Genomic DNA, 25562 nt, shown 5'->3' on the forward strand with positions numbered 1-25562 from the left:
ATGCACAATAGGCGCTGATGAGTGAACAATGTGGCGAACTTGTGGCTAATAAGTTTAGTTTTGCCCACTTGGCAGCGGCTTCTCTCTACAATGTCTCGGAGTTCATTACCGCCTTTTAAAATCCTTTATATTAAGTTCACTTGCTTGCTTGCGCGCTTACGACCGTGCAAATCTTTCGGTCGTTTTGTAACCCACTTCCCGTGATCCAATCGAGCTGACATTTTGCACACAGACTCGTTGTGCGTGACAATTTATTTTCGTGAAAAATTTTTTCCTAAATTTTACACTTTTTAGGAAAAAATAAATTATATTTAATTACCAATTGCTTAATGGTGGCAGGCAATCATCTGACCCATAGGTGGCAGCCATCTCAAGCCAGAGGACGAGAGGACTCTAGCCGCCACGCATATAAAGGATTTATAGTGAAAAACTTTGTATTTACGGGTTAATTTTTTATCTCCCAATAAGAGTGTGTGAGAAGTGTCTTCTAATGTCGCTGTGATTAACATCAGTGCCTCTTGTTCTAATGGGTTCACGCATATGTCCTGATATTTGTTTTATATGTAACTCTCGCGTGGCTGTTCCACACTCACCTCACTCACCTCATCACACTCCCTTACCCTCACCTCATCACACTCCCTTACCCTCACCTCATCACACTCCCTTACCCTCACCTCATTACACTCCCTTACCCTCACCTCATTACACACCCTTACCCTCACCTCATCACACGCCATTACCCTCACCTCATCACACTCTCTCACCTCGTCTCGGTTCCGCAAGTCGTCTTTAACCTCATCAACGTCTCTCTGAATCTCATCGCCTCCCCTCACCTGCTCTCACACCCGCTCGTCACTCACCTCATCTCGCCATCGCTCCCCTCCCTCCACCAAACCTCGTCGCTCACCTCATCGTCTCTCCCTAGCCCCATCGTCTCCCTCATCTCGTCACTCACCTCATCCGCCTCCACCTCATCAACTCACCTCGTCGCTGACCTCATTGTCTCTCCTTAGCCCCATCATCTCCCTCATCTCGTCACTCCCCTCATTCTCCCTCCACCTCATCAACTCACCTCGTCACTCACCTCATCGTCTCTCCCTAGCGCCATCATCTCCCTCATCTCCTCCCCTCTTCACCCGCCCTCCACCTCGTCGCTTCACCTCGTCACCGAGGATGGGGCCGCAACTGACAGGCACGACGCTGCGCTGGAGCGACGTGAAAGCGCTCGCGGGGTTTGTGCGTGAACGCGGCCTCCAGCAGCTCGTGCGGATCCTCGCGCGGCGGGGACACGGGGACTACCCGCTCCTCTTTGGCGACGAGGTGAGAGCGACGAGGTGGTGAGTGAGGAGACGAGGTGAGAGAGACAATGTGAGAACGATGAGGTGAAGAGTGAGGGGACAAGGGGATGAGTGAGGCCTGTGAGGGGACGAGGGGATGAGTGAGGCAATGGGGTGATGAGTGAGGCAATGAGGTGATGAGTGAGGCAATGAGGTGATGAGTGAGGCAATGAGGTGATGAGTGAGGCAATGGGGTGATGAGTGAGGCAATGAGGTGATGAGTGAGGTAATGAGGTGATGAGTGAGGCAATGGGGTGATGAGTGAGGCAATGAGGTGATGAGTGAGGCAATGGGGTGATGAGTGAGGCAATGAGGTGATGAGTGAGGCAATGAGGTGATGAGTGAAGCAATGAGGTGATGAGTGAGGTAATGAGGTGATGAGTGAGGCAATGGGGTGATGAGTGAGGCAATGAGGTGATGAGTGAGGCAATGGGGTGATGAGTGAGGCAATGGGGTGATGAGTGAGGCAATGGGGTGATGAGTGAGGCAATGGGGTGATGAGTGAGGCAATGAGGTGATGAGTGAGGCAATGAGATGATGAGTGAGGCAATGGGGTGATGAGTGAGGCAATGAGATGATGAGTGAGGCAATGGGGTGATGAGTGAGGCAATGGGGTGATGAGTGAGGCAATGGGGTGATGAGTGAGGCAATGGGGTGATGAGTGAGGCAATGAGGTGATGAGTGAGGCAATGGGGTGATGAGTGAGGCAATGGGGTGATGAGTGAGGCAATGGGGTGATGAGTGAGGCAATGAGGTGATGAGTGAGGCAATGGGGTGATGAGTGAGGCAATGAGGTGATGAGTGAGGCAATGGGGTGATGAGTGAGGCAATGGGGTGATGAGTGAGGCAATGGGGTGATGAGTGAGGCAATGGGGTGATGAGTGAGGCAATGGGGTGATGAGTGAGGCAATGGGGTGATGAGTGAGGCAATGGGGTGATGAGTGAGGCAATGAGGTGATGAATGAGGCAATGGGGTGATGAGTGAGGCAATGGGGTGATGAGTGAGGCAATGAGGTGATGAGTGAGGCAATGGGGTGATGAGTGAGGCAATGGGGTGATGAGTGAGGCAATGGGGTGATGAGTGAGGCAATGGGGTGATGAGTGAGGCAATGGGGTGATGAGTGAGGCAATGGGGTGATGAGTGAGGCAATGGGGTGATGAGTGAGGCAATGAGGTGATGAATGAGGCAATGGGGTGATGAGTGAGGCAATGGGGTGATGAGTGAGGCAATGAGGTGATGAGTGAGGTAATGAGGTGATGAGTGAGGCAATGGGGTGATGAGTGAGGCAATGAGGTGATGAGTGAGATAATGAGGTGATGAGTGAGGCAATGGGGTGATGAGTGAGGCAATGGGGTGATGAGTGAGGCAATGAGGTGATGAGTGAGGCAATGAGGTGATGAGTGAGGCAATGAGGTGATGAGTGAGGCAATGGGGTGATGAGTGAGGCAATGAGGTGATGAGTGAGGCAATGGGGTGATGAGTGAGGCAATGAGGTGATGAGTGAGGCAATGGGGTGATGAGTGAGGCAATGGGGTGATGAGTGAGGCAATGAGGTGATGAGTGAGGCAATGGGGTGATGAGTGAGGCAATGGGGTGATGAGTGAGGCAATGGGGTGATGAGTGAGGCAATCGGGTGATGAGTGAGGCAATGGGGTGATGAGTGAGGCAATGGGATGATGAGTGAGGCAATGGGGTGATGAGTGAGGCAATGAGGTGATGAGTGAGGCAATGAGATGATGAGTGAGGCAATGGGGTGATGAGTGAGGCAATGAGATGATGAGTGAGGCAATGGGGTGATGAGTGAGGCAATGGGGTGATGAGTGAGGCAATGGGGTGATGAGTGAGGCAATGGGGTGATGAGTGAGGCAATGGGGTGATGAGTGAGGCAATGAGGTGATGAGTGAGGCAATGGGGTGATGAGTGAAGCAATGGGGTGATGAGTGAGGTGATGAGTGAGGCAATGGGGTGATGAGTGAGGCAATGAGATGATGAGTGAGGCAATGGGGTGATGAGTGAGGCAATGAGGTAATGAGTGAGGCAATGGGGTGATGGGTGAGGCAATGGGGTGATGAGTGAGGCAATGGGGTGATGAGTGAGGCAATGGGGTGATGAGTGAGGCAATGGGGTGATGAGTGAGGCAATGGGGTGATGAGTGAGGCAATGGGGTGATGAGTGAGGCAATGGGGTGATGAGTGAGGCAATGGGGTGATGAGTGAGGCAATGGGGTGATGAGTGAGGTAATGGGGTGATGAGTGAGGCAATGGGGTGATGAGTGAGGCAATGGGGTGATGAGTGAGGCAATGAGTTGATGAGTGAGGCAATGGGGTGATGAGTGAGGCAATGGGGTGATGAGTGAGCCAATGAGGTGATGAGTGAGGCAATGAGGTGATGAGTGAGGCAATGGGGTGATGAGTGAGGCAATGGGGTGATGAGTGAGGCAATGGGGTGATGAGTGAGGCAATGAGGTGATGAGTGAGGCAATGAGGTGATGAGTGAGGCAATGGGGCGATGAGTGAGGCAATGGGGTGATGAGTGAGGCAATGAGGTGATGAGTGAGGCAATGGGGTGATGAGTGAGGCAATGGGGTGATGAGTGAGGCAATGGGGTGATGAGTGAGGCAATGAGGTGATGAGTGAGGCAATGGGGTGATGAGTGAGGCAATGGGGTGATGAGTGAGGCAATGGGGTGATGAGTGAGGCAATGAGATGATGAGTGAGGCAATGGGGTGATGAGTGAGGCAATGGGGTGATGAGTGAGGCAATGGGGTGATGAGTGAGGCGACGAGGAGATGAGTGAGAACGACTAGGTGAGAGAGACGAGATGACGAGAAAGCAAGTGAGCGCGGTGATGAGGCGACTGAAAAATCAAGTGAGAGGCCGCGGCGATGAGATTATTTAGGGGACGAGGTAAATGAGACGAGGTGATAAGACAAGGTGAGAGGATGAGGTCAGCGTGAATTGACGAGGGTGTATCTGAGGTGATGAGGTGGGTTTCCAGTTGCCTCTATGTCCAGGCAGCAGCGGCAATTACAATTTACACGCCTGTGCCTTGGGCCCATTCCAGCGTGACTTTGTGAGTGATCATTGACATCAAGGCCGTCATTATAATAGATATTGGGAGGGACACTTTCCCCCCCAATATTCAAAAATGCTCAAAATGCCCCCCCCCCCCCATATATATATAAAAATGCGATGCTATGTAAATAAAAACAACAATTTGCTAAACCATGGCCACAATATCTGGACTTGTCTTCATATAAATCAATGCATAGATTTCTGTTTATATGATTGCGGTTGTACTTTATTAATCTCTAATCCCAAACATTGCATACAATGAAACAAGAAATGGTAAAAAAAGTTAAAACAAAGCAATGTAATACAATACACTATTAGACATTATTGTAAAAAATAAAGTCCATCCCATGTGGTAGTGAATTTTTTTATATTTCTAGGCAGGAAATGGCAGGAAATTCGTTTTAAAAACAATTCTGGGTTGGGAGCCCCAGACCCCTGGACGATTTGGTCCCCCCCAATGTTGACTCCATGGCTACGGCCTTGGTTGACATCGAATGCTGCTGAGGCACAGTCGGTAGATGGTGGTTGATCGCTCACACCAACTTTATCCCGTAGTCTGTGAAGCCTGTACAGGGAGGCATCGTTGCCATCGGCGGTAGTTCGATTCCCGCTCACGGACAATACCGGTGACGATTGTCCGAACCGGTCCTGGGCTTTCCCTAGGTCGACTCAGCCTCAAATGAGTTACCTGGTGCGGTGTGTAAACATCGCCACTGGGGAGACAAAAGCGGCCGGGTTTGGTGCTGGCCACCCACTCCCTCGTGTGCCGTGCCGGCCTTCATAGGTGCTGCTCGCTAACAGCACTTGCCCCTACAGTCTGTTAAGGCTATACGGGGTGATCTTTGAAGGTAGTGATGATGGTGCTTGTGGAGCTGGTGGTGGTGCTGGTCGTATGTTGAACTTCTGTCGCAAGCTTGTCGCACAGGGGGGAAGGTGCGCGGGCGGGGAGGGGGGCAATTCAACACAAAATAATAATAAACAAAACACAATCAAGCAACGAAAAAACTCGTCGTTTTACTTCTAGGGCCACAGTTTTACTGACGAATGTGTTTGTTGATATTTTCAGTCTGAAAGGGGCATCGGCTTGGCCGTGCCGCTGTTTCCTCCCTCCACCTCTCCGTGTCCCCCTCCTCTCTCCGTCTCCGAATCCTCTCTGCGTCTGCCCCCGTGTGAGCTGGCAGGTCGAGTACATGCTCGTCTCCTTCGATCACGTGGCTCGCAGGGCCCGACTCCTGTTCAACGCAGAGGAGCTGGCCAACGACTTGAGAGCCATGGACGAGGAGGCGAACCCGGGGTGAGACTTCCTCCTCCTCACCCTCCTCCTAACCCTCCTCCGCTCCCTGCCACGTGCTCACGGGAGAGTGGCCGTGCCCCAACGGCCCCAAGACGTTTGTCAAACCCAACACTTTGCGTAAATTGTGAGAATTCCCCTCGGGGGAGTGGCAGGAGGAATGCACCCTCCTCCGCACCCTGCCACGTGCTCACGGGAGAGTGGCCGTGCCCCAACGGCCCCAAGACGTTTGTCAAACCCAACACTTTGCGTAAATTGTGAGAATTCCCCTCGGGGGAGTGGCAGGAGGAATGCACGCAGGGTGGAGACATTCTTTGAGTCTTTCGGTAATCTTCTTGGTTCTTTCGGTAAAGTCACGTAGAAGGGAAGTAATAAAATAATAAAAATAAAACATAACAAAAAGAAATATCAGACTCTGCCTTCTCGACAGACATGTTCTCCACCTGAAGACGGCTGCTTGCGTTGTGGCCGAAGCGTCGTGAGAATTATTTTGTTATGTAATATTTTTATTATTTTATTACTTCCCTTCTACGTGACTTTACCGAAAGAACCAAGAAGATGAATCCATGCAGTCACGAAAGCTTTCAATCGAAATCTTTCGGTAATCTTGACTTAAAGCTTTCGTGAATGCAAGAATTCGTATTCTTTGAGTCTTTCAGTAAATGTTGACTTAAAGCTTTCGTGAATGCAGGAATTCATATTCTTTGGGTCTTTCGGTAAAGTCAAGTAGATAGTTTTTTTTTCCCTACTGATCACGATCGCTTGTGTTGTGATCGAAACGTCGTAGTTTTTTGCTATTTTCTCTCAAACCTATCAACGTGACTTTACCGAAAGACCCAAATAATATCTTTCGGTAAAGTCACGTAGATAGGTTCAAAGAAAATAACAAAAAACTACGACGTTTCGATCACAACACAAGTGATCGTCATCAGGAGGAAAAAAAAGGAGGAGAGCTGCTGAGGCAGACTGTTTTGAAGGTTATCAAAACGTGACAATATTAACCAAACGAACAGGCACATTGCACCAAAGACAAGGACGAGAGGAGTTGAGCGCCTAGGTGGAAGCGAACACGGTCGAGCGAAGGCACCCAACCATCACGGGAACTGCCAGTTCATGAGTGGGTCACATGGTACGCTCCCGCCGTCTGCTTCAAAGGGGACGCTAAAGGTCTCGTGACGTCTTTTGCAGGAGGCCCGTTGTGTATCAGCATCCAAGGGGATGTCACGGTGGCTAGAAGATGTTAACTATCTCGCCTGGTGTACAGGAGGTCATGGGTTCGATCCCGACCTTGACGCCTGTTGTGTATTTGGAGTTTGCATATTCTCCCTGTGGTGGCGTGGATTTTTCTCCAGCTTCTCCCCGGTGTTTCCCTCCACATTTACCAACATGGGTTTAGTGTATTTGGCTGCTATACATTTCCACATGATAACCCACCTCGTTGAGCTATCATTTGTGGCCAGGTCGCTTCTGAAAAGAGCTATACAGCTCAGTGAGCCTTACCTGGTAAAATCAAAAAATAGTTTAACAGTTTTAATTTTGCCTATTTTGAAGAAAAAAAATACCCGCAAAATTACATGCATTGGAATATACATATCAATCATCTCCACCCATGACAATATGGCAGGACTCCACTTAAAGAGAGTAATTTTTATGTCGGTGAGATTTCCTTGCACGTACAAACAAGCAGGATGATCAGCTACATCATGGGACCTCCTTTGCCAGTACCAAAATATACTAATAGGGTTTTCCCCCTTTTTTCTGGCAACAAAACTGACACCTTTTGCAAGGAATCATGTTTACATTAACCACAATACTTGCAGTCAAATGCAAACAAAAAACAATACTTTTTTTTTGACTGCAAGTATTGTGGTTAATGTAAACATGATTCCTTGCAAAAGGTGTCAGTTTTGTTGCCAGAAAAAAGGGGAAAAACCCTATTAGTAAGCAGGATGAAGCAAAGCAACAATAATAACAATAACAATGGTAATATCCCTTCCATGCGGCAGGCACCCGTCGCGGTGGCACCTGGAGTTTAGCAGCTACATGCTGGAGGGGATCCCAGCGCAGCCGTACGGAGGCTCCATGGCCGAGCTGACGAGCGTGGAGACGAGCATGAGGCTGCGGCGGAGGGACGTGTTGGCTCGGCTGCACGCGAACGAGACGATATGCTCCCTCACCGCCTTCCCCAGGTGAGAGGGTGCGTCGTTGGAGTCTCTCTCCTCTCAGGAGAAGAAGTAGGCACCTGCGTGCAAGCTCACCCCCTTTGTATGTATGTGTAGTGTCGTAGGTATCTTCTCCCTTGTTGAGGCTTGTGTGTGTGTGCGGGTGGCGTGCGGCGCACACGCTTAGCCGGAGACGAGGTAGTCGCAGGAGGCACCGTCCTTCCTTTATTAGGGGCCGTCCATAAATGACGTCACGCGATTTTGGACGATTTTTGACCCCCCCCTCTTCGTTACACGACGTCACAAAAAGTCAGACCCCCCCCCTCAAATATGACGTCACAAAGCTATGCCCCCCCCCCCCCCAAAATAAAACATGCTTCAAATCGCTTTAAACTATTGTCATTGTAGTGCGTATTTAATGTGGCGCTGCACTCTGATGTTGTAAGACAGGCATGTCCAAAGTCCTCTCTCTCTCTCACGACCACGCTGCTGTACGACCCGGCCCAGACACGACCCTGGCAGTGTTGCATCGACAGCATCGACCGAGAAAGCCAACTACTGTCCGGCCGCGCCGACAGCGGCGACTATGAGACGAGTCCACTCCCAGAACTATCAGCCCGGGGCTCTCGCTCTCCGCTGCTTTTATTCCCCTCGGCCCGGCTTGGCTCCGCCCTAGCCGCGCCTCCCTTCTCGAACCCACCAGAGGGTTCCAGGGGCCTCCCCACGAGGTCTACCGTGACCCTTGACCCAGTTCCTCCGCCCTGCCGGCACACACACCATGTATATGTTCAACGGCGTGTGCGCTAAGTGTCTACCTGCAGTTGCAGCTGCTGTACAGCAGTCAGCGCTGTGTCACTACATATGTATGTTGAACTTCTTTCGCACTGAACGCAGCCAACCGTGCTAATCGAAGTGTGCGGGGGGCGGGGGACAACAAACTAAACACAGCATTTTGAAAGAAAATTCCTTTTTAGATCTACATTTAAAAGCACGAGGCCCACCCAGATGTTCCCAGAAGCCCGACACAGAATGCCACGTGGGGAAGGGGGGGGTGTCCGCGAATTGACCGCGTGGAACATTCGCCCTCGTTTCTCAGTTTAAAAAAAAAACTAAAAATGAAGAAAATGTTGCAGCCCTGGGCGTCGCTGTGAAGATGTCGGTTCAAACGGGGAGGGGCAGCCTGCATGCCGCGTATCGCTGGCTCGCCCGCGTCCACGTGCGCTGACTCACCTTTGCGTGCCCCCCCCCCCCCCCCCTGTGTGTGGCTCCTGTTGACGCAGACTCGGCTGCCCGGGTTTCTCTCAGCCTGAGTTTGTGCCCCAGCACCGAGACGGAATATTCACGTCACTGTTCTTGCCGGACGAGGCGATCGTCGGCCACGCACGCTATACGTGAGTGTGTGTGGTGAGTGTATGAGTGTGTGTGGTGAGCAGTGGCGGCTCCTGCAAAATCTCTCAGGGGGGGCAAATGTCTGGATGATTGATAAGGATAAGGTCTACCCATGCAAAGGATAAATTAACAGCTTAAGCATGTAAAGGCAACTTCACATCTTTAATATTAATGAAAAATAAAGTGACTCTTACAATACATCTTGTTTGTTTTTATACTCACTATTAAAACAAACCACTCAGGTTTATTTTATTAAAGATTCCACTAGGTGGCGACAAATTATATTGTTGGATGAAACGTGCTTACGTATGATGACGTAAGCACGTATGATGACGTAAGCACGTTAGGGCGAACCCATAGAGAATGCATTGCAGCGCCCCCGTTCGAAAAAAAACATCTTTGAATGTAAGTCTATGGGACCACTCGGGGCGATTCTCAGCTGGAGGGAAATCGCCCAAAAAGAGGCGGTACTCCACAGAACGTAGCATGACGCTGATTGGACTATATCCAGCGGCACAGTGACGGCTAGCGTGACTCTGTGGTTGAATGACATTGGTGGTGCGTCGCCCAATCGCCCTAATGAAGAAACCGCCCCTGGTGGTGAGTGTATGAGTGTGTGTGGTGAGTGTATGAGTGTGTGGAGTGAGTGTATGAGTGTGTGTGGTGAGTGTATGAGTGTGTGTGGTGAGTGTATGAGTGTGTGTGGTGAGTGTATGAGTTTGTGGAGTGAGTATGTGAGTGAGTGCGTGAGATCTGGACAGGGGCCGTCTACAAATGACGTCACGCGATTTTGGGTGATTTCTGACCCCCCCCCCCCCTTCGTCACACGGTGTCACAAAAAGTCAGACCCCCGCTCAAATATGACGTCACAAAGCTCTGCCCCCCCCCAAAAAAAAAACATGCTTCAAATCGCTTTAAACTATTGTCATTGTAGTGCGTATTTAATGTTCCGCTGCACTCTGATGTTGTAGGAGAAAACATTTCTTAAAAAGTCTATTTAATTAAGTAGAACGTGTCGTCTATATTTATTTAAAGTTGCGCATTTTGATGTGACGTCACATTTCTCAAACCCCCCCCACCCTCGTCACACATCGTCACAAATGTCTGACCCCCCCCCCCAGGTGCGTGACGTCTTTTATGGACGGCCCCACAGTGGGGGGAGCGATAGTATAGTAGCGGTCAGCGCGCTGCGCTACTGAACCCAGTTAGATTCCCACTCATGGTCAACACGAGTGACGATTATCTGAACCGGTTCTGGGCCTCCCCTAGGTCGACTCAACCTCAAACGAGTACTTGGGAGTAAACTAAATCTACGCAACCACGGGGACAACATGCAATTCCAAATATACAGACGGCAGCATCGGGATCGAACTCCACAACCTCGTGTATACCAGGCGTGGTAGTTAACATCTCATAGCCACCGTGGCACCCTGGGATAGACGTCAGGGGGCAGGGAATGCCGATGTTGCGGGGTACCATTACGGAGGGCCATTGCATTCATTTGAAATTCACAGGGACGTCGTTTTTTGTCGTCTCTCGCCCGCAGCGCGCTTGCGAGGAACATCCGCGAGAGGCGAGGAGAGAATATCGTGGTGAACGTACCGAGTGGGTATCATTCAAACCAGCTGCCCCCCCCCCCCCACCCCCTTTCTTTTCCCTTTCACTTGCAACGTTCAACAACAGGAGTATGTGCTCTGCGCTTCAAACCTCGCTTCTCCCCCTCGTCTACCACCCCCACACCCCCCCCCCCCCCCCCCCCAGTCTTCAGGGACAGAAACACTCCATCCCCATTCATCGACAAAATCCCGGACGGTGACGAGGAAGCGGCCATCGCGGTGAAGGCCGACCACATATACATGGACGCGATGGGATTCGGCGCGGGAAACTGCTGCCTCCAGGTAGAGTTTAAAAATATATATATTAAACTATTGCCAGGCATTTCACATCGGTGTAGGAAGTTGAATCTCAACTATTTGTTTTCTAATTACGAAACATATTTCATGATAAGAAGGCCCACTGAGCTAGGTAGCTCTTTCCAGAAGCGACCTGGCTATCACAAATGATAGCTCGACGAAATGGGCTCATCATCATCATCATCGTCGTGATGCAGCAGCCAAAGACTCTGAACGTGCGATGATGATTCTAAATGTGGAGGGGAAAAGCCGGAGGGCCCGGAGGAAAAATCCACGCGACCACGAGGGGAGAACATGCAAACTCTAAATATACAGGCGTCAGGGTCAGGCTCGAACCCACAATCTCCTGTACACCAGGCGAGGTAGTTAACATCTCCTAGCCACTGTGGCGCCCCAGTTAGACAAGCCTACCCCCCTCGGGGCCCACTCATGTCCACCGCGGGATTTGCAAAATCCCACAAACTGGCTTACCACACGAAAACGATCTGAAACATTCGTCGCGTGCACAGATTTCATTCACTCTCACGCACACGGAGAGAGGCGAGAGAGAGAATGATCAATACTGCTTCGGAAGCTTTCTCTTTTGCGTCACAGGTCACAATGCAGGCGAGAAACATAGAAGATGCGCGACATATCTACGATCAGCTGGCTCTTCTATGTCCCATCATGGTGAGTGAGTGTCAGTGAGTACAGCTGCCTGCTCTGTCCCATCGTGGTTAGTGCCAGTGAGTACAGCTGGCTGCTCTCTGTCCCATCATGGTGAGTGAGTGTCAGTGAGTACAGCTGGCTGCTCTGTTCCATCGTGGTTAGTGCCAGTAAGTACAGCTGGCTGCTCTCTGTCCCATCATGGTGAGTGAGTGTCAGTGAGTACAGCTGGCTGCTCTCTGTCCCATCATGGTGAGTGAGTGTCAGTGAGTACAGCTGCCTGCTCTGTCCCATCGTGGTTAGTGCCAGTGAGTATAGCTGGCTGCTCTCTGTCCCATCATGGTGAGTGAGTGTCAGTGAGTACAGCTGGCTGCTCTCTGTCCCATCGTGGTGAGTGAGTGTCAGTGAGTACAGCTGGTTGCTCTGTCCCATCGTGGTGAGTGCCAGTGAGTACAGCTGGCTGTTCTCTGTCCCATGGTGAGTGAGTGTCAGTGAGTACAGCTGGCTGCTCTGTCCCATCGTGGTTAGTACAGCTGGCTCCCTCCATCATCGGCGAGTACCATCTGAGTGCGTGCGCTCGCCCCTCCTGCAGATGGCCCTCAGCGCCGCCGCCCCCTTCTACCGGGGGCTCGTGTCGGACGTGGACTGCCGCTGGAGCATCAACTCCGTCGCATGCGACGACCGCACGCGACAGGAGAGAGGGCTCGAGGTGACGATTATAATCCTTTTTTTTACTCCGCCAAATGCATTCTCTCCCCCCTCTGATCACTCTCTCTGTGTTCACGATGGATATTCCGACACCCCCCCCCACCCCCGTTTAAGAGAGCGGCTCCCGCGAAAGCGAATATCACAGAACTATCGCTGAGATCCCCACTTCAAAGTGCCATCTGGTCCAGCGCTCTTTCACTTGTGCGTTGCACGGCAGCCAAACCGGTATTTTCATTTTATTTTCGGAGCTGTAATTCTGCAAAAACCAATTAAAAATGTTCTTTCTATTTATTTTTATTGAGGCAATGTGCAGACCCGACACATTACGTTGTGACGCGCGTGTACACATACCATCAGCATAAGCCAAGGGAGAGAGGGATATAAACGAAACACAGCTGACATAAAGAAAAGAAAAACATAGAAGGCGGCCTCAATGAGAATTTTGTATTTCCACTCCTTCGATTCCGGCTCCCGTCTAATCTGCGGTGGTTATACTCCTTATCCTCAGCCGTGGTGACCTCTTGAACTTTGCAACAATCTTTCAGGCTGCACGACATCTATGGAGCCGCATATTGCAATGGGGGTTTAAGTTCTGTCACTGAAAATCTTCCTGGTTGCTGGTGACTGGAGTAGGGGGCACGTGACGAGCCACAGCCGTAGTGATGAGAGATATCCTGGATATTTCTTTCATTTTTGGGTGCATTTGTAAACAATAGCCATATACGACATTATTATATCTAATCAGCATATTCATTGGTTCACTGCAGCTAAAAGACTCAGTCCTACAAGGCGTGTGGTGAAGTTAGGAGATGGACCATATACGCTCGGCATTTGGAGGCCGAGAAGACCAGAATCAGTGATTTTCGCCGATGTGTTCAGGGCAGGCAGTTTTATAACCGGACAGCAGAGTGAAGCAGAGCTTCTGTCCAGGGAGCAATGTTCTGGAAACCTGGGGGGAGGCAAGGGATTGCCGGGATCAGAAACATCTTCTGGATCGACAACCCAGACAGGCCCCCTGGCTGAATTCAAGCCCTGACTTGCCAGTGCTTCCTGTTTCGCGTCTGTTAATGGATCACTTTGACAACGCTTGAAATCTCGTGACCTCGTGACATTTCGCGGACAAACGGTGCTCGCCGGTCACTCGAGTCGGTGACCTGCGATCGCAGGCGTCGCTGCTAAACACCGCGTCGCAGTTAACTCTCCAGGGGGAGTGCGTATGTGCTCGCGAAAATCCGTGACTACATTTGAAATAATAATATATATAATAACGCATTGTTTCCTAGGCACCGGGTTTATCGCCATTTGTTTTTTGCAGCCTTCGGTTGTCGTTGCCATGAGGGGCCGTCCATAAATGACGTCACGCACCTAGGGGGGGAGGGTCAGAAATGTGTGACGATGTGTGACAAGGGAGGGGGGTTTGAGAAATGTGACGTCACATCAAAATGCGCAACTTTAAATAAATATAGACAACACGTTCTACTTAATTGAATAGACTTTTTAAGAAATGTTTTCTCCTACAACGTCAGAGTGCAGCGGAACATTAAATACGCACTACAATGACAATAGTTTAAAGCGATTTGAAGCATGTTTTTTTTTGGGGGGGGCAGAGCTTTGTGACGTCATATTTGAGCGGGGGTCTGACTTTTTGTGACACCGTGTGACGAAGGGGGGGGGGTCAGAAATCGCCCAAAATCGCGTGACGTCATTTGTAGACGGCCCCTGAGGCGTGAGCATTGAGCTGGCGCCGCTGATAATCTTCACAATCAAAGTGTCAATCTGCGCATCTCCCCCTTGCAGCCCCTGACGACGTGCAAGTGGCGAATCCCCAAGTCGCGGTTCAACTCCATCGAGAGCTTCCTGTCGCCCGGCGGAGCGAAGTTCAATGACTTGGAGCTGCCCAAGGACGAGGACGTCCACCTGCAGCTCCTGGACGCAGGCACGGAAGTTCTCCACCACCACGCTCACCTCCACCACCACTCTCACCTCCACCACCACGCTCACCTCCACCACCACGCTCACCTCCCCTGCTTTACTCACCTCCCCTGCCGTACTGGCCACTCACCTCCCCTTCCGCGCTCACCTCCCCCTCCCCTCTCACCTTCCCCTCCGCACTCACCTCCCCCTCCGTGCTCACCTCTCCTCTCCTTCACTCTCACCGACCGTGAATTGGGGTTATGGATTAATCGCACTTGCTGTGAAACACCGAAGGTTTTTTTGACCTGCCGTGCCGGTTCTACTATCAGCTGCTCCTCACTGGTCGAGGACACGTAACTCGGTGCTGCGTGACCACAGGCATGCGGGCGAGGGGACCCTGATACGTCACATCGATTGTGATGGGGCTGAGTAGGCCTCGGCAATGTAAGGTAAAAGGTAAAAGCAACGAGCCTACCTTTACCCTACCTTTTACCCTTACCCCATACAAATTACCCGATTACAGGGTAATTACTGGGGGACTACACATGAAAAAGGTTTATAACGGTATATGCTAGGTAGAACGCTTTATCAATATAGAATACTCTCGATGATTCCAATTTTACACGCTTGTTGTTGTCGTTGGTGTTGTCGTTGTTGTATCCTCAAATCTTTTTAACCCACTTCCCAATATGGTATCGACTGAAAACTTTGTATACTTTTGTCATACTGATGACAATAATATATTCTATCATAAAAAAATTAAAATATATATTTTTAAACATTATTTTTTATATGTTATGTTTCGGCTTGGGTCTAATTGTCCACGGTCAACTGACGTTGGCTGTAAATCACCACGGTCCCTTACGTTATGGCAAGCTTCGGGGCCACTTCCTGGAGTCGTGGAGTTCTGCCATTACTAGTACATTACATAAAAGCGTGTTTAAAAAAGTTTTTTAAAATATTATTTATTAAATGGAAACCACGGACTGCGCCACGGAGCTTTTAGTGGTAAACAAGGTACCGTATTTACCGGGTAATACTTCGCGCTACCTTTGGCATGTCGACACCTTTACCCTTTACCTTTACCCTTTTACCCGGTAAAAAGGGTAAATTACCTTACCTTGCCGAGGCCTAGGGCTGAGTGCGTCACCTGGCTGGTGTCCCTTGCAGGCCCCCACTTCTCCATCCCCTCCAGCTCTCCCCTCTTCGCTTTTTAAACTGGTTCAGGCCATAATAGAGGGCGTTTATTGGATATACAGCCAATTGGTAAGGGTTGTCACTTAAACAAAACGTACCAATTCGTTACTCGTTCAGCACACCGGTTGTGTGTTGGAGAGTAAACCCCACAAGATTTACAATTCTCGTACTGTGACATTTCGTTGCTAATTCCAGGAGGAATTAAGACCGAAACAGGAGGAATTCTCCACATTTCTGGCTATCGCCTGATGAAGCTGGTTGTAATTGTTTTATTTTTTGATTCGTCAATGCAAAGTGTTTTTATTCTTATTCGAGTGACATGCAACGTGCGTGTGCGTGAACTGTGTGTGCACGTGGAGAAGCGGTCGTCTAGCAGTTGGCATGCTGCTCTACGAAACTAGCGACCAGTGATGATTATCTGAACCGGTCGTGGGCCTCCCTTAGGTCGACTCAGCCTCAAATGAGTACCCAGTGCGGTGTGTAAACTTCGCTACTGGGGACGTGGTGTTGGCCACCCACATCCCTCGTGTACCGTTCCGGATGTCATTTGTGCTCTCTTAACAGCGCTTGCTCCCAGCAGCGTCTGTTCAAGGCCACACGGGGGGGGGGGGGGTGGGGGGAGATCTTTGTATTTTTGCATGAGCCGTGCCTCTGGCCTGCAGGCATCGATCCGCTGCTCGCTCGGCACTTTGCTCACGTCTTCCTCCGCGACCCCCTCGTGATACTCTGGGAGAAGATCTACGCCGACGACGATGAGAACGAGGACTACCACTTTGAAGTGAGACATCCGCACACCACTGCCAATGTACTTTATGAATATTAATATTATTTCGCTTGTTTACCCATAAAAGCCTCGCCTGGTCCAAAGAAGATTTTTCAGGAGGGTGCCGCCAATTTTCGCATATGGTGGGGGTTGCGATATTGCTGCAGCTGCTTCTGTTTGATGCTAATTTGAGTAATTTGCAGGTAATTTTTCAGCATTGGGATGTTGTTTGGCCAATGACGTTTTAAGCTGCGGAATGAAACTGGAGAACCCGTAGGAGACCCGTAGAGAACAGGGGGCAAAAGCACACACAAAGTCTTCCACGCAGAAAGGTGCCCGAGTCAGGAATCTAACCCAGGCCTCTTCCTACTGTGATATACAACTGTAATGCGAGCGTATGCGAGGTTTCGCCGCTCAGCTCTGGGCCAATCGGACGGCCCGGAGTACTGGGGGCGGGGCCCAGTTAGGTGGGCGTATGGGAAGGTCCGCCGCCCACCTCCAGTCCAATCGGATGCCCGGATGATCAGGGGCGGAGCCTAGGGGCGGAGCCGGGGGGGGGGGCGCTAAGTGAAGGGCGTGATCTGGAAGGTTCGGAAAGGGCGTGGTGGAAGGTGGAGACGGGATGACGTGGGAGGGGAATATAAGGGGGGATCCGGAAGAGGCTCGGGGCAGTTGGGATAGACTCGAAGTGGGACCACGTCGAGCCGTGGGAGGTCTCCGGCACCATCGGCCACGTGGCTGGAGACGGCTCCAAGCACACCGTCAGCCAGCGGTGTGCGGGAGTGCAACTGACGGAAAGAGCGTGCGGGGCGCGCCAGTGGAACAGCCGGTCCACAGTCGGGACCGGCGGGGTGTGAGCGGCATAATAAGAATAAAGACAGAGATGGAGACCAAGCTGTGTGTCGTCATAGTCCTTTATTACACAAGTGCGTTACTACCGATCTGCCCTGCCGACCCCCGAATTCCCCATTCGCGGTGTCCGTAGCTACCAGTCGCGTGCCAGCCTAACCGGCGACCCCGTAAAAATATTCCGTGAGAAGTGAAAGCCAGACTGGAGCACAGCCTGCGAGAGATCTGGCGCGTGTCTTCCGTGATCGTGGCCGCTGACCGGAGCGCCTGTCCCGTGCATGTGCATGCGTGCGTGCGTCCGTGTGCGTGTGCGTTACAGTGCATCCAGGGCACATGCTGGCAGACATTGCGCTTAAAGCCTCCACCGCCGAACACCAACATCGGGTGGCGCGTCGAGTTCCGGCCGATGGACGTAAGTCTCTCCGAGAGGGCCACGCGGATTATACGCTGAGGTGGAGTCATACCGAGATGCCTCTGAGCTTGGGAAAGGAGGTGATGATGGGAGGAGGGAATTTCAAAGTGGAGCAGTGCGTGGGAAGGAGCAAAACGAGAAGCGTTGTGACCCCGCAGTGTGGTGAGTGAGTGGGTGAGTGAGTGAGTGGGTGATTGAGTGTGTTGTTGTTGTTGTCACATGCAGTGTGGTGAGTGAGTGGGCGATTGCGTGGGTGGGCAAGTGTTGTTGTTGTCACATGCAGTGTGGTGAGTGGGTGAATAAGTGAGTGGATGAGTGAATGGGCGATTGAGTGGGTGGGCGAGTGTTGTTGTTGTTGTCACATGCAGTGTGGTGAGTGAGTGGATGAGCGTGTGAGTGAGTGGACGACTGAGTGAGTATGCTGTGACATGCAATCGTGGTGGTTGAGCAGAGTGCGGGTGAGATGAAGCAGCCAGACCGAGTGCCCAGCGTGTGGTGTAGGTGCAGCTCACAGACTTTGAGAACGCGGCCTACGTGGTGTTCGTGGTGCTGCTCACGCGCGTCATCGTCTCCTATGGCCTCAACTTCCTCGTGCCGCTCTCCAAGGTAAGGAGCCGCGTCCCTTCCCACCGGCCGCGCGAGCGCCGCCGGGAGGTCCGTCCTGGTCGCATTGCAACCCGGCCACTTGTATATAGGCTGGCGCAAGTGGTAGCGCTTGTGCCTAGGAGTAAGAATGTCCTGGATTCGATTCCCGACTCGGGCACGTGTGATCGCTGCCGCGAGGCTCAATCTGGTCGCATTGCAACTCGGCCGCATATGTATAAATGATAGCGCAGTGGTAGCGCTGGAGACATCGTTTCTTTCACGGATCCACACATTTTTTTTAACTGAACGGCGGAAACAGGAAGAGGAAAATCTTGATTTGAAGCTTTCGTGACTGCAGGAATCCATATTCGTTAGTTCTCTCGCGGCAACGTGACTTTACCGAAAGAACCGAAGAGTAGGGAGAGGAAAAGTGGGAACGGTGGAAACAGCACGACGCTGCAGCCAGACTTCTTAACCCGGTTCCACCCAGCCACTCTTGCCGGACACGTGCCCGAGCTGCGGGAGAATCTGTCAATCATCTGTCAATCCCACATCCGTCTCTTCAGTCATCTTGGGGCCCACAGAGAATCCGACTTTTCTATGGAAGACAATTATCCTCGATTGCGACGGATAGCCTATGATTATGGTAGAGGTTGTGCCTCGGAGTAAGAATGCCCTGGGTTCTATTCCAGACTTGGGTACCTTCATCAGTGGATTCTGTTCTGCATGGGTTTCCTAAACGGGTTCTCTGGTTTCCTCCCATAGCTAAAACTAACAGACCTCCACACACAATGTAGCTTGTACGGTAGTCCATCGGTTAACAGTGATACCTAGTTAACGGTTTTTGCGGTGAACGTTTCACCTCCCATAAGGACCCCATTGTTTCAACTCACGTTAACATTGTGACTAACGGTACGTTTGCGTTACGCACACCGCTCCCCACAAAGATCCCCCCTATAGCCTTAACAGACTGTAGGGGCAAGTGCTGTTAGCGAGCACCTATGAAGGCCGTAACGGTACACGAGGGGGTGGGTGGCCAGCACCACGCCCGACCGCCTTTGTCTCCCTAGTCGCAATGTTTACACACCACACCAGGTACTCACTTGAGGCTGAGTCGACCTAGGGGAGGCCCGGGACCGGTTCGGATAATCGTCACCGGTGTTGTCCGTGAGCGGGAATCGAACCCGTGTCGCCGGGTTCATAGCGCAGTGCGCTAACCGCTACACTACCGCTCCCCACACGCACACGCACACACACGCGCGCACACACGCGCACACACGCGCACACACGCGCGCACCTTCATGAAACTCCCGGTGCCGCTCGCGCTGCAAGGTTGCCATCTCCTGGCTTTACCCAGGGTATGTCAGTGCAGCAAGTGAATTCATTACTATATGTATTCCATCTGTAACCTCCCCCCCTCTCCCCCCCGTTCGCACACGGTGGGTTTTCTCCGGGTGTTCTGCTTTCCTCCCACGTGTAGAAACACACGTTCATAGAGTTGGCCTAAGCATCCTAATACGGGAACTCCACTTGCGAACGAAGTTTAGGTTCCAGAAGTCTGTTCGTAAATCGATTTGTTCGTAAGTCCAACTTTACTCCCACCGATTCCGAATCCGTTGTACGGCGTGTACACTAAATACGGGGAATGGCTTCAAAAGTTGAATAATCTTCTGTAGCTGTAGATGCCACTGTGTTCTTCATGCTCTGTAGATGTAGATGCCACTGGTTCTGCAGATGCAGATGCCACTGGTTTTTTATGTTCTGCAGATGTAGATGCCACTGATTCTTCATGTTCTGTAGATGTAGATGCCACCACTGCCATCTCTTGCACAGCGGTTGAGCTTACGACTGTTCGGTGCGTTTGTATCTCTGAAAGTTCGTAAGTCGAATGTTCGTAAGTAGAGAAGTCCCTATATTGGACCTCAGAGCTTGGGCAATTTTTAGCACCGGGCTCTGGTTCCATCGCCCCTGAATGTTATGAGAACTGTGCAGCGCGTTACAAATGTGTGCGATTTTTTTTACTTTGCTACTTTTTTATTGCCTCTCTCAAGCACCTTTGGCGCAAAAGGTTGCCACCTGAATGTTCGGCATGTGCCTGACCGCCAATTCTCTTCCACCGCAGATAGATCAGAACATCAAGAAGGCGCAGAAGAGGAACGCGGTGCTGGAGGAGATGTTTTATTTCAGGAAGGACATTCAGGCAGGCAAGTCGAGCCATTACAAATTATACGTTGTCTTTTTTTTTCTCACAACTTTACCCTGATTGAGCTCTCGGTGTCGAGTCACGAGATGAAGAATCCATTCAGAAATCTCACGTGGCAGTGACCCCCCCCCCCAATCCCCGTGTTAGAGAACAGCCCACAGAAGTTAATATCCCGGAACTATTTTTGAGATCCCTTCTGCATATGACCTCCGGGTCATACGGTAGGGGGCAGCACTCGCTCCGCTGCCGACAGAAATGTTTGTCACATGGCAGTCAAAGTGATATTTTACGGATACGAACCTCCTGGTTACACCAGCCCACTGGGGATTTTTGTGACCGTCCGTCGTGCATCCAAAAATGGGGTGGGGCTGGGTGGAGAGGGGAGGGTGGGGAGGGGCTGGGTGGGGAGGGTGGGGAGGGGCTGGGTGGAGAGGGTGGGGAGGGGCTGGGTGAGGAGGGGAGGATGGGGAGGGCCTGGGTGAGGAGGGTGGGGAGGGGTTGGGTGGGGAGGGTGGGGAGTGGGAGGGGTGGGGCTGGGTGGGGAGGGGCTGGTCACCCCGTAGTGCCCTTATAAAACTCAACGTTTAACCTACTCACGCCGGCTTGTGTCCGCCCTCACAGTCGGCCATATTTGCGGAATACACCACGCCGCCGTTGACCCTGGCCATTGACCGAGCAACCCAACGTTCCTACCAGCTCCCTCCGCAGGAATGTGTTAAGTCTCACAACTGGAATTTGGCGAAGTTAAGTGCAGAACCAAATTTTACGTCATGGATTTAGTCATTTTTGAGAAATCATTGTTGACCGGGCTGAGATCATCAACTCACCGCACTTGAGAACCCGGTTTGATCACAGGCGGACATTGAACCCCGGATTGGGACCCAGGGTCTCAGCAGTGCCTGGTCAGCCACTCTGACCTCCGGGCCACCGATCCGGGCCTCCTGACAACCCGAGCCTTCACCCGACCCTGCCCTGCGTGTTTGTGCGCGTCACACGCACCATCAAACTGCCGTGTGCCGTTTCTTTTTTTTGCGACCAGAGATGGACGCTCCCCCAGCGGACGGCACCGAGTCCGAGGTGGGGATCCTCATGAGCATTGACACCATCATCAACGGCAAGGTGGGCAACCCGGCGGGGCAGTGCGCACGACCATCCTCGCAGTGTCAGGCCCCGCGGACTCTTGCAGCATCGCGCTCACCCTGTGCCGTCCACCGCCGTGGCGGTCCAGAACGCCGCAACAAATCGACGCGTTTCAACGTCTCGTTGCCGCCGTTTTGTGCGATGGTGTAGTGGTCGGCGAAATCTGAACCAGTTTTGGAGACTCCGCCACGCTCCCAACGTGCCCATAAAAAAAACCCCACGCTGGCATATGTGACGTATGGTAAAAGCCCCCATGACTGTGTGGGGAGGCCATCATCAAGCGGTGGATTGACGGTTGTCAATTATGATTAGAGCTCATCGTCCCCCAGTGATCACGTGAGCTGCCTTCAAGCGTTCAGCTCCACTCAGAGCAGTCACTCGCACTTCCCGTGCAGCAGACCGGCTCGCCACTTCCCAGTTGTGGATCCATCCCACATATCATCATCAGCCATGATCAATCCACTGCTGGATGCAGGCCTCCCCCACGGCATTGCCATCTGTCGCCATCCTATGATGCAACAAAACGACGTGACAAGCCTGGTGAGAGTAGCACTATTAAACTGAAGGCTGTAGCTGACACTGCTGCTATGGTGTGGTGTGGTGCGGTGTGATCAGTTGTCATGTGGTGTGCTGTGCTGTGCTGTGGTGTTTACGGTGTGCTGTGGTGTGCTGTGCAAGCACAGGTCGGGGTGTTCCAGGGCCTCGTCCCCATAGTCTACAGCTTCCTGGAGGACATGGAGGTCGACGTTGAGACTCGGTGCACGATCTCCCACTACTTGGAGCTCATCAGCAAGCGCGCGTCCGGTGAGTGCGCTCCAGGGGAGCACCGCCCCTTCTCCAAGTGCAAGCGACGATGAGTCCTGACCTCGTGCAAACCTCATCGTCGGTGCCCGACAGACAATTCCGGTGTTGGAATGGCAGCCATAAGCGGGGACTCAACCGAGGGGATGATGACTGCGGATTGTTGATGGCCGGGAGCGTAGAAGCGGGAGCGTAGTACAGTACAATTGAATCTGGGTACACTGCCCTCTGCTGCCGACGACGTAACACCGCAGGAGCCTGTAACGCCTCGGCGTGCGCGGCGGTCTAACATCCAGGCGCTCTCCGGGCTCATAAATCTTGCTCGGGTTGCGCGGTGCGACGAGCCCGGGCACTTTACGCGCGCGAGAGTCTCCGCGCATCGCTACGCGCATGGGAGCCGTCGTCGTCGTCGTCGTCTCCGCCTCCTTTGCCACCGCCGACGCCGTGGTGACCGCGCGCGTCTCGTTGGTTTCACCCAGGGGAGCTGGGGACGACGGCCCAGCGGCTGCGCGCCTTCGTGAGCGGCCACCCCGACTACGCGCACGACAGCGTCATCTCGGAGCGCGTCAACTACGACCTGCTGCTGCGCTGCGACGCCCTGGCGCGGGCGCAGCCCCACGGCCACGGCACGGACCCCTTGCACGAGCTCAGCCACGGTGCTTGCCAGACCGGCTAGCTTACCTCGCTCACCACGCTCACATCGCACGCCACGCTCAGCGCACTCACCACACTCACCTCATTCGCCACGCTCACCTCGCTCAACACACTCACCTTGGTCACCACGCTCGCCACGCTCACCTCGCTCGCCACAATCACCTCGCTCACCGCACTCACCACGCTCACCGCACTCACCACGATCACAATGCTTACCACGCTCACCTTGCTCCCTGCACTCACCTCGCTCCTTGCGCTCACCACGCTCACCACACTCTGATAAACCCACAGGCGAGCGCCAGGTCACCCCAGGACAGCAGGGACCCTGTGGCATGTGGGCCAGATGGGGGCCATGCTTTGTTTTCGCGTGGCCCATCACTTCACTTCATATCAATTAATTGTTTTACGGGGCGCTTCACGTCACATAATTGTGCAGACGTACTCTTTGGAGGCAACACATTCATTGATACCAACACAAAGGGGTAACTGCCCCTTCACCAGATAACAACCAATGGTGATGGACCACCAGGCTAACTGCACTAATCACACTGGAGTAGCTACAACGGACAGGACCCCAGCTTGGGTCCAGGTCCACGTGTTGGTGACTGTAGAAAAGGCATGTCCAAAGTCCGGCCCGCGGGCCAATCACGGCCCGCGGTCAGATTTCATACGGTCCGCAGCTTCGGTCTTATAATGTGTTATTTATGGCTCGCTATCTCTGTCAGAATAAATAAATCATAAAACTTCCTCCTTCCGCCACACGGTGGCAGCACCATTCTAATGAGCCTTTGGCTTTGCATACGTGCCGCGAACCCTTCTCGAATTATTTCTGCCATGGCGACTGCAAAAAAAAAGCGAAAAGTTGACAGTGAGGGCCGCCGCTTTCAGGAGCGGTGGGAATTACAATACTTCTTCACAGGAAATCGAGGCAATTGTGTTTGTCTAATTTGTAAAGAGACGATTGCCTTGTTTAAGGATTTCAACGTAAAGAGACACTACAAAACTAAATATGCTACAACATACGACAAGCTAACAGGGAGTGACCGCGCTGAAAAAGTGAAGCAACTTTGTGCTGCTCTGGCATCGCAACGGCGATTCTTCACGCGGGCCTGTGAGTCAAAGGAAAACTTCACCAAAGCCAGCTACGAAGTGGCCATGTTAATAGCTAAACATGGCAAACCTTTTACTGAAGGTGCATTTATCAAAGACTGTGTCATGAAAATGGTTGAGAACATTTGCCCCGAGAAGAAGCAAGAATTTATGAATGTTTGCCTGGCATGCAACACTGTGGCACGGAGAGTTGAGGACATATCGTCAGATATTCAGAGACAACTGGGGGACATCAGCCTGCGATGAAAGCACCGATGCATCTGACACTGCACAACTACTTATTTTTTAAAGAGGAGTTGATGACAACATGAACGTGACAGAGGAGCTGCTTGACCTCAAAAGCCTTAATGGGCAAACCAGAGGAACAGATTTTTTTCGTTTCTGTTTGTGAAGCTGTTGATATGAAACTACCATGGAGTAAAGTTTCTTGGATCATTACCGATGGTGGCATGGTGCACCTGCCATGGCTGGTGAGCGAAGTGGATTGTCCACACTGATCTGCAATAAAGTCAGCGAAGAAGCAGGCAACGCTTTTAAACTTCACTGTATCATTCACCAGCAGGCTCTCTGCGCCAAACATCTCAAATTTGACGAAGTTATGAAACCAGTGGCAAAGGCAATCAATTATATTCGCTCTAAAGCTCTATACCACTGACAGTTTCAGCAGTTCTTGCGTGACATCCAGGCTGAATACGGTGACGTAATATATCACAACGATGTGAGGTGGCTAAGTCGGGGGTCCGCACTCCAGCGATTTTTCTCTCTCAAAGAGGAAATTGGACATTTTTTGGGTGAGAAGGGACAACCAATGGAAGAACTGTCCGATCCTGTATTGTTGGCAAATCTGGCTTTTTTGGTTGACATAACAAAGGATCTGAATGCGCTGAATGTTAATCTTTAAGGAAAAGATGCAGTGGTGAGCCAGCTATACGCTCACATCAAGGCCTTTAGAACCAAACTGCAACTTTTCCAAAGACACTTGTCCCAAACAGAGCCCTGCACTGTGCACTTCCCAGCTTTGAAAGAGGTCATTGGCAGTTTCCCACAGGACAACATCAGTGCGCAAATGAAGAGTTATGCAACAGCTATCGCATTTCTTTCTGTGGAATTTAACAAACGCTTTCGGGACTTTGCAGTTATTGAAAAGGACATGTTGCTTTTCTCTTCTCCCTTCTCCGTGGACCCTGATGATGCTCCTCCACAGCTGCAGCTGGAGCTCATTGAGCTGCAGTGTGACGATGAGTGCCGCGGAAAACACCAGCAGTGTTATCTTGTTGACTTTTACCGGCAGCTGGACAAAAGCAGGTTTCCAGAAATGCGGTCATTCGCTAAGAAAATGCTGAGCTTATTCGGCTCCACATATTTGTGTGAGCAAACATTCTCAGTCATGAACTTAAATAAGAACCGATTGAGG

General features: G+C 51.7%; 1 protein-coding gene across 3 annotated transcripts in view; it reads left to right on the forward strand.

Annotated features, from left to right (window-relative positions):
- Positions 1–23829, forward strand: part of LOC144948997 (glutamate--cysteine ligase catalytic subunit-like) — a 31176-nt gene extending 7347 nt beyond the window's left edge. Inside the window, exons 3-18 of one of the 3 annotated variants that reach the window (XM_078878780.1) lie at positions 1014–1320; positions 5594–5706; positions 7710–7892; positions 9146–9256; positions 10801–10859; positions 11016–11152; positions 11762–11836; positions 12405–12521; positions 14318–14456; positions 16294–16409; positions 17563–17655; positions 18157–18261; positions 20363–20444; positions 21483–21562; positions 22267–22387; positions 22864–23829. In XM_078878780.1, the coding sequence (XP_078734906.1) occupies positions 1014–1320; positions 5594–5706; positions 7710–7892; positions 9146–9256; positions 10801–10859; positions 11016–11152; positions 11762–11836; positions 12405–12521; positions 14318–14456; positions 16294–16409; positions 17563–17655; positions 18157–18261; positions 20363–20444; positions 21483–21562; positions 22267–22387; positions 22864–23060 (2035 nt within the window). In that variant the 3' untranslated portion in view covers positions 23061–23829. Of the gene's footprint in view, positions 1–925; positions 1321–5593; positions 5707–7709; positions 7893–9145; positions 9257–10800; positions 10860–11015; positions 11153–11761; positions 11837–12404; positions 12522–14317; positions 14457–16293; positions 16410–17562; positions 17656–18156; positions 18262–20362; positions 20445–21482; positions 21563–22266; positions 22388–22863 lie in introns of all 3 variants that reach the window. The other 2 variants (XM_078878781.1, XM_078878782.1) reach the window with 2 other exon arrangements.
- The last annotated feature ends 1733 nt before the right edge of the window (positions 23830–25562 follow it).

This window comes from Lampetra fluviatilis, chromosome 52 (genome assembly GCF_964198595.1).
Source record: "Lampetra fluviatilis chromosome 52, kcLamFluv1.1, whole genome shotgun sequence".
NCBI classification, from domain to species: domain Eukaryota; kingdom Metazoa; phylum Chordata; class Hyperoartia; order Petromyzontiformes; family Petromyzontidae; genus Lampetra; species Lampetra fluviatilis.